At 41.0% G+C, this 8,967-nt stretch overlaps 2 protein-coding genes across 2 annotated transcripts; one reads left to right on the top strand and one right to left on the bottom strand.

Annotated features, from left to right (window-relative positions):
- Nucleotides 1–389: 389 nt before the first annotated feature.
- On the top strand, nucleotides 390–1,028 carry LOC122650951. Its single transcript, XM_043844307.1, has one exon. It carries the CDS (start codon nucleotides 390–392, stop codon nucleotides 1,026–1,028), a length of 639 nt encoding a protein of 212 aa, XP_043700242.1.
- Nucleotides 1,029–5,300: 4,272 nt separating this feature from the next.
- Nucleotides 5,301–6,897, bottom strand: LOC122651261. The gene is made up of 3 exons (XM_043844573.1): nucleotides 6,196–6,897; nucleotides 5,882–6,054; nucleotides 5,301–5,676 (listed from the first exon to the last, which is right to left on the bottom strand). The coding sequence occupies exons 1-3, from the start codon at nucleotides 6,826–6,828 to the stop codon at nucleotides 5,478–5,480; spliced, it is 1,005 nt and encodes a 334-aa protein (XP_043700508.1). The 5' UTR covers nucleotides 6,829–6,897; the 3' UTR covers nucleotides 5,301–5,477.
- Between the last annotated feature and the right edge of the window lie 2,070 nt (nucleotides 6,898–8,967).

Below are 8,967 nucleotides of genomic sequence, written 5' to 3'. Positions count from 1 at the left end.
AGTGACCGGGACCCTCTATTTTTGAGTAATTTTTGGAAGGAATTGTTCCGTCTTCAAGGAACTACCTTGGCCATGAGCACGGCCTATCACCCGCAATCCGATGGCCAGACGGAGGTGGTCAATCGCTGTTTGGAGATGTATCTTCGTGCTTTGTCTCGATACCCGAAACTGTGGGTTAAATTCCTCCATTGGGCTGAGTTCTGGTACAACACGGCATTCCACTCGACAACGGGCATGACACCTTTCAAGCGGTTTATGGTCGCCATCCCCCGACATTACACCGCCACATTCACGACGGTTCTGGGAATGAGGCCGTCAATCATGAGTTACGTTCCAGGGATGAAACACTTCGGGCACTCAAGCTCAACCTTGCCCGTGCGCAAGCTCGCATGAAAACACAGGCTGATAAGGGGCGTACTGACCGTGAATTCTCTGTGGGTGATTGGGTATTGGTCAAACTCAAACCATATCGCCAGCAATCTCTTGCTCACAGAGCTCATCAGAAGCTTGGGCGTCGATATTTTGGGCCTTTCATGGTTCTGGCCCGGATTGGTAAGGTAGCATATAAGTTGGATCTGCCATCCACAGCTCGTCTGCACCCGGTCTTCCATGTATCGCTTCTTAAGGGCTTCATGGGATCTCCTCCGACTCAGCCAGCGACCGTCCCAGCCCTATTCACTCAACCAGATGCTCAACCCGTTCCTAAAGCCATCTTGAATTTTCGTACGTTGGTAAGTCATGGCCGGTCAGTTCGTCAGGCACTTGTGCAGTGGGAAGACTTGCCTCTAGAAGATACCTCTTGGGAGGATATCTCTCTCCTTCACAGGTTGTTTCCCCAATTGAACCTTGAGGACAAGGTTCGTGTCGGAGAGCATAGCAATGATACAGATCACACCCGGGCCCTCGATGACACCTCGACAGCCAACGTGACTTCAGGCCCAGATCCCATGCGTTCTCCACCGAGAATTCCTACTCGTCGTTCAGTTAGACAACCTCAACGCCCTGCAGCTTTACGTGATTACGTGTAATGCACTAAGGCTATTCCCACTCATGCAATTGAGATGTGAAAGTGTGAGGGACCCACAGTCTGTTAACAAACGTAGTATGAGTTTCCCTTCTGATGGGATATATAAGTGTAAGGTTCAGATTGGAGAGGACATAAAAGAATTAACTCCAACCTTCTCTTCTCTTTTTCTCTCTCTCGTCTTCTTCTTCTTCTTCCTCGTCTTCTTCCTCGTCTTCTTCCTCGTCTTCTCTTCTGCTCTAATTTCTCTCTCCTTTGCAGATAGTCTGTATCACATGTGGTCACACCGAGACAATCGCAGAGCTACGCTTGGAGACCTCTTCCTGATGAGAAGAGAGGCTTCACTCTTCGAATCAATAAGAAAGATAAGGTCTTGATCCTTGATTCTTATCTTGATTACATCATGCAGAAGGCCATTGAGATCAGAAGAAAAAATCAAGATCGACTTCTCTACACAAATTCTCGAGGTGGAGCTCTTGATTGGAGGGGTCATCCATGGGAAGCTGTGCCATTCAAGCACCCAAGTACTTTTGATACATTGGCCATGGACCCTGCAAAAAAAGCTGAAATAATGGCTGATCTTCGAGATTTTGCAGATGGGCAATCGTTTTATCAGAACACAGGGAGAGCGTGGAAGAGAGGTTACCTTCTATATTGTGATCGATCTCCAGGACAAACAATATTTAGCATTTAATTTGTAGGGTTAGGGTTTTAATTTGTAGAGTTAGGGTTTTTATGGGATTGGATTGCTGAGAGCATGGTCGGGCAGGGGAGACTGGAGAGGGTGGTGGCGGGGTTGTAGGGAGCAAGAGGAGGGCTGGAGGCGGCGGCGGCTGCGGAAGAAACAGCAGAAGGAGAAGGAGAAGAAGAAGGGGAGAAAAAAGGAATAAAAAAAAAGTATTAAATAAAAACAAGGGTAAAATTGTCTTTTTCTAAAAACTAACGTCTAAGATCATTAATTCATCATTAAGGGTATTGTAGGGATTTCACTGTGGTAGGGGTAATTTCGTAATTTAAAAAGAGTTAACAGACACTTTAACTGCAAAGACTAACAAAGTGGACTAAATTGAAACAAATTGGGTGTCTGTGACATTTTGACCAAGTATGGTAAGTTTCTGAGATACTGAATACTTTTAGGGGGTGTTTGTGAAATTTTTCCAAACAATTTTTATTTGTCTTTTGTGTATTCTGTTTTTTCTTTTTTATGGGAAAAAAGAACTTTGTCCAGTAGTTGATGTTTTGCATGCATTTCCATTGGCCTTGTGCTGGTGCAGGGGTCACGGTCGTGAACAGAAAACATCAGCCCCTTTTTCTATATATGAAAGCATTGAAACCAAATCAGTAGCAAATGAAATCGACCGAAAGCAAATTGAGCCAACCATTTGACACCCCTGAAGATAGGGGTGTCAATCGGGTGGACTCGGTCTGGCCTAACCAGGCATCAATCAATTTTTCCCCTTGCCAGCTTGCATCGTGACGGCCTGAATAGGTATTCAGACCCGCATATGACAGACATGGTCCCATTTATAAAAGGTCGCTTGGGTACCGATCTATATTCAAGCTACTAATAGTCTGTCTAAATGAGCCATAGATGGTCTTTGGAGCTATTTATCTCTAAATGAGCTTTGAATGTGTCTGAGTAAATCTGTTCAAAACAGATTCTAAGCAGGTTTTAAACACGCTTTAAATGTGTTGGGCTTTTAATCGGTCGATCTCGATCGAACAACCATTGGGTAGGACTTTTGCACTGGAAATGACCAAATAGTAGTTGCTCCGGGTTAAAGCCCGACATGTTTAACAAATGGACCAAGCCGGTTCGAGTTTTCATGATCGGACTTGGTCGGACCTGCACTGCGATTGGCAGTTTGGCACCCCCATACCTGAAGAGATACAAAAACATCATTGAATAGGTTGGCTTCATAGAATCATAGTGGGGGATGCTCAAAACTCCATTCTATCACTGATGAATACAGACAGTGATTTACTGTTTACCGAGTTGCTTCCAAGAAGATACTTTCTCCATTTGTTTTCAGGGGTTTAAAACTAATGTATGCCACAAAATGTTGAAAAGAGAAAGATGGATATAGAAGGAGACGGTATTTTTTTTCCTGGTAGAAGGGAGAGGATTTTCTATGCAACAACAGAGTTGCATATCAATAAGGTCTGATAATACGATATCGTACATTTGGAGGGTAATAAAATCATTTCATATGAAGAAAAGAAAGATAGACATAGAAATGCTGATGTACCCTACACCCGTGGCTGGCTCAGCCTCAGCAGCTTTTTCCCTGAATTATAATAGTGCCAAGTGGGTGACAGATTAGCTTTATTTTTTTTTAATTTTTAGGGTTAATTCCAAATGCCCCCCTAAAAATGGCCAAACGTACGGTTGCCCCCTTGAACTTTTACTAATGTAACGTGCCCCCCTGCTTTTCAAACTAAGTATCAATATAGTCCCTCCCATTAGTCAAAGATGTTATATTATAATGGATCCTAGTTTTTGAAAATTTATGGACCATTCTACCCCTTGATAGGGGAAAATGACCAAAATAACCTTACTTGAAAAAGAAAAAAAAAAAACCTACAACTCATCTGCCCCAAATCAGTTGGGAAAGATGAGTTCTTGAATCAGAAATCAAGAATGGAAATCCACGAAGTTAAACCACTTCCCCAAATCGTTTATTTACATTGAAGTAAGGTTATTCTCCCCATTCGTTCTTGATTCGAGCGGTTGCGCTATTTCTGCAAATGCTTTCTCCTTCCTATCCATATCGACGAACTACAATCCTATCCATCGAATCTTCTGTAAGTAGTTAGTTTCTCTCTCAAGTTCCTTGAAACTAAATCGACCATTTTCTTCTGCTCTGTTGTTCTGGTGAATGGTATGTCGATTTGAATGGGTCAGAAGATTCTTTTCCTTTTCTAATTTTCAATCTGTGATGGTTGCTGTTAGGGATATTAGGATTTTTTTTGGACTGGGGTGGTGGTGGTGCAAGGCGTTTAGATGTTGGATCAGTTGTGTGGTTTTCAAGATTTGGTCTGTGATGATGGCAGAAAGTTTCGGAGATCTTATTGGACTGTGGTTAGGTTTTTCTGTAATTCGTATTTTGAAGGTTTTGTGTTTAAGTTGTGGATTTCTCATTTCTGTTTTCTGTCCGGACGGAAAATTAGCATGGAATTTTCAGGGTTAAATTTTTTGGGTTATTATGCTAATCTACACAGAAGTCTATATCTTGCTTCAATACCTGTATCAAATCATCATCCAACACTGTGGGTTGACCATCCAGTGGAGCCTGCTGCAGGAATTAGGATTTCCAGCTCATAAAATCACTTCGTCTTTTGTTGTTAGCACTTGGCCTCTCTTTTTGGTATATTTATTTACCCTTCTGCAGAGTTCAATAACTGCAAAAGATGGTGAATGGATGTCAGTTACAGAACTGAAATCTTTTAAGAGGAGAGTTCTTTACCAGGAAGAAGTTCCTGTGTGTTCTGGTTGGAAGGATAGAGTTCAGCAGGTGCTTTTACGTGCTCTGGTTGAAGCTTTTATCCTTCGATGTAACAGAATTAGGGAATTTTATTACGAGTACAGGGTTTCTCCGAGTGTTGAAGACATGAGGCAAGCTTTAGTTGCGTTTTATAGTTACAGGATTCATGATTTTGATTTGAATATAGGATGCCTCAGAATGATTTCGGCATTGAAGTAAGGTTATTCTCCCCGCGACATTAAACCACTTCCCCAAAAGTTAACTGGGGAATTTGGCTCACTCTCGTTATCGTGGACTTCCATTTTTGATTTCTGATTCAAGAACTCATCTTCCCCAAACCCTAAACGATTTGGGGAAGATGAGTTGCAAGTTTTTTTTTTTTTTTTTTTTTTTTTCAAGGAAGGTTATTTTGGTCATTTTATCCTATCAAGGGGCAGAATGATCCATAAATTTTCAAAAACTAAGATCCATTATAACATAACGTCTCTGACTAATAGGAGGGACCATATTGATACTTAGTTTGGAAACAGGGGGCACGTTGCATTAGTGAAAGTTCAGGGGTGCAACCATACGTTTGGCCATTTTCAAGGGGGCATTTGGAATTAACCCTAATTTTTATGATTGGTTCATGAGAGTTGCAAAGACAAAAGAATCAAATATCTTAGATTTTTTTTTTTTTAATTTAAGTATTTTAACTTTGATGATGATGTGACCTCCAACCAACCAGTCAATAAGTCATGAACTACAACTCTCATCTGCACTAACAGGCAAAAGTGATTGAAAGGTAAAAAGAAGCCAAAAATTTACAGTCAGATGACTTCTACTGAGTAGTGTTTCTCCCGGCCAAATCTCTCTCTCTCTCCCTCTTTATGGTTTCTACAAGAAGAGAGTGCGAGAGGAAGACGAAGAGAAAGGAACGCATATACACAGTAACACAGTGATTCTTGTCTCAGTGGCAGATTCCAGTTTTAAGAAGCCGCTGCCAGAGGTGGAGTTGCTCCTCGGAAGAAATTGACTGGTGTAGGTGATGCTATTTTATTCATGTTGCCCACCATTCCATAAGCTTCATTTTCTTCCTCCTCCTCCTCCTGCTCTTCCTCACCTTCTTCTTCATCTTCTTCATCTTCAGCATCCCATAGAAATCGAGCATACGAAGCTAGAACATAACTGCATCAACAGAATCAAAATAACAGGTTTAGACCAATGAAAATTTCTTACTGGAAATGTCTTATAAGTATCAACTCTTTCAGAGAAAACCCAATTTGAAATTAAATGAAAAGCCCACCTTATTGGAAATACTTGTCTACCTTGAGGAGACCCAATTGGAAAGCAAATGAAAACATATGAAGAATTAACAGAAAAACTATCTTACCAGTCATCAGGGGCCGCTTTAACGGCTTGATCAAAGTATCTCTCAGCTCGATGAGCATCTTTGTGGGATTCCCAAATCAGATCAGCATAGAGTGATAGAACATTTCCATCACCTGGGTTCGCCAAAATTGCTCTCCCACAATACTCTTCTGCTTTCGCAAAGTCTCCGCGAACCTGTTTTCCATCGAGCAGAACAGGACTTCTAATCAGAGATTGGTCACACAGTCATTCAAACTTGTGGAAAGAACCCAAGCTCAATAAAATCACTTCTTTTAAAAGACACAATTCGATAGAATCTTTGAGTTGAATTATTACCTCTTTCAAGAATCTTGCATAATTTCCAAGGATCAGACCGTTCCCGGGATTGGCTTCGATCATCTTCTGGTAATAAACTTCAGTTTTATCATTCCCGTGGTTGGAATCCGAAAACCCAAAGCCATCATTTCCATCCCCACCATGTGATCCTCTTCTACCACCGCCATCACCCCCAATTCCACCGCCCACAAGGGTTGCCAACCCCTTATCCTCCTGGCACACACCAGTTGCATATGCTTCATAGCTCGCCTCCATCACAGATTCATCCAAACCAGAGCTCGAGAACAACCGCTCGAGAGATTGATTCTTAGACTCGGTAACCCCAATTTCTTGTTCCTTTCCTTCTTCCGCCGATATCGTGGACAGCCCACTCAGACCTCGACCTAAAGTCTTCCGCTTCGGAGGCTTCGGAACCACTGCGAGCTCCCGGAGATCGCTCTCCGACATTGCTCTGGTCATCTTCTTCATTGAATCGTCAATGGGAGACATCAAATTCGAAGAAGAAGCAGAAGCCGTCAAGGTAATTGATCTGCTCCTGGGGATGTGAAGAGCCAATTCGGATTCCGGCGACGACTCCTTCGAGTGAGGAAGCCATGAGTTTAGGATCGGTGTTGACGCGCTTCGCAGAAGCATTTCCTTCGTTCTTTCTTTTCCCTCGTTTTCCTCAAAGAAAGGTTTCAGATAAACTGAAACCCAAATTGCAGAAAGATTCTGAGAACCCTAAAGATGGTTTCGAATGGAGTGATAGAAGAGAAAGCCAAGCTTCCTCGCTTGGCTCTTGAGTTTCTTCAATAATGGAAGCTCATCAAGACACCAACCATTTATAGTATGAAATGGGGAAGAGAGAGAGAGCAGTAAAGAAATCTCAGCTGTCGATAAGGCATCCAAAGGCTGATTATCTATTGCATTACGTCACATGCTGAATTAATAGATGGGCCTGGGCCTACAGACGAAGCTCACGAAGGTGGGCGAGTACGCGGGACGCGGGCGTCGAAACCTTCAGTAAAACCACGTTCCTGGACGGTCCATATTTGTTGTTCTTACCACGTTAATGTCGAAGCGGTTCTTTCTGAAAACTGCTGAGGATTTTTGTGCAACAAAACTTATAAATCGGCTTCGGTTTCGAAACTATTACAATTTATGCCATCCACTGATTCAATTGCTCTTGTTTAACTTGGGTGGGGGCCCATTAGCAAATAAGGTTATATAACTCATCTGTGAATGTCTTTTTCGTTTTTTTTTGGGTAAGATTCATCTGTGAATGTCGAGCCCATGTTTGAGACTGAGAGACACTGATAGGCTCCGTTTGGTTTGAAGGGAAAAGAGGAAAAGGAAATGAAGAAAAATATTTGTATCTCTTATAAAATATATCTTATTTTCAAAAAAATATTTGTATTTTTTTAGCAACTAAACACTAGCATTAGTGTTTGCCTGCGTTTTCAAGAAGATTATTGACGCTCCATTTGACTGCACGGAAAATTGAAGTAAAATGAAATTTAATAGATAAATATAAATTATTTGAATTTAATGACGTAGTCATGTGGTGTAACGATTACAAAATTTTCTTTATTAGGTTTGAAAATTTCATTTTCTTTCAAATCCCTTTGCAACCAAATGGAACCTAAAAATGACTTCTTGTAAAATATATTTCATTTCTTACAACAATATTTATATTTTCCTTGCAACCAAATGGAATATAGTTCACTTCTTAGAGGAATATTTACATTTCCCTAGCAACCAAACGGAACTTGACAGTTAATGGGCGTGAGAACATGTTACACTAGGGGTTGGATTGGGCCCACCTTTACTTTTTCATCCTTCTGCAAGCTGTATTTTGGGCCTATTTGCGAAAGCACATACGCATTTCTGTCTGTTTAAGAAGATTTTAGTGCGGCCCACAATAAAAACTTGTGGTAGCATGAGCATGTGAGGATGACTTGCCCTTTTTTTTAATCTTCTCTATTTTCTTTATTGTTGGTTGGCAAAAGGATTCATGAATGGTGCATGATCGTGCACAAACCTTTGGATGAGGATAATAGTCTCCATCGAAATACCAAAACTACCCCTTATTTTTTAGGGATCTTCCCCTTCTTAGTTTATAGTTTCTACTCAGATATGCAAAGAGATGTCAATCGTCGATTAGAATAGATTATAAATAAAATAAGGGAAAAGAACTGCGACGATGCTTGAGTATTATTTTTCTCTTGGAGTTTTTTATTATTTTCTCTTCTACTTTAATCGTGGGGGTCATACCTTTCTTTGCACCATTATTGATGCGAATCGTCATGATGTCTGAGTACTATTTCCCTCCCACATGAAGTTATTATTTTGTATCTCCTACCCTGATCCTGTGGGATATGCCTTTCTCTACACTGCTCATTTGAGATATACCTTTTTTTGCATCACTATTGGTGTGACTCGTCACAATGCCTAAGTATTATTTTCCTCTCACATTGATTATTTTTGTCCGGCATGCAAACCACCTCCCGACTCCCCCCAACTTGCATTGTGGGAAGCTCTCTCAAAAAAAACAAAGGTTTTTTTATGAGAAAAAAACAAATTTAAAATGCAAACAAAAAGGTTTTGCTCTTACCCGAGTTGATTGCATTGAGATTGTCATCATACCGAGTTTGTCTTGGTAAGAACATAAAAATATATCATAGGGACAGAAATGCCGAAATGGTCATGGTTTTAGTGCATTGTTTTGGATCGGTATGGGACAACTTAAAAATTGAAATGATACCAATATGGTATCGGCATGAACCGGATGTA

This window comes from Telopea speciosissima, chromosome 2, assembly GCF_018873765.1.
Source record: "Telopea speciosissima isolate NSW1024214 ecotype Mountain lineage chromosome 2, Tspe_v1, whole genome shotgun sequence".
NCBI classification, from domain to species: domain Eukaryota; kingdom Viridiplantae; phylum Streptophyta; class Magnoliopsida; order Proteales; family Proteaceae; genus Telopea; species Telopea speciosissima.
Note: the sequence above shows the minus strand (reverse complement) of the source record. Positions and strands in the feature narration are given on the sequence as shown.

Bases quoted from the DNA above. Each gene is read 5' to 3' on its own strand.
- LOC122650951 (XM_043844307.1), top strand. From the start codon at position 390: ATGAAAACACAGGCTGATAAGGGGCGTACTGACCGTGAATTCTCTGTG.
- LOC122651261 (XM_043844573.1), bottom strand. From the start codon at position 6,828: ATGCTTCTGCGAAGCGCGTCAACACCGATCCTAAACTCATGGCTTCCT. The intron at 6,055-6,195 runs GTAATAATTCAA...GATGGAAAACAG, and splicing joins ATGCAAGATTCTTGAAAGAG to GTTCGCGGAGACTTTGCGAA. The intron at 5,677-5,881 runs GTAAGATAGTTT...CTGTTGATGCAG, and splicing joins AAAGCGGCCCCTGATGACTG to TTATGTTCTAGCTTCGTATG.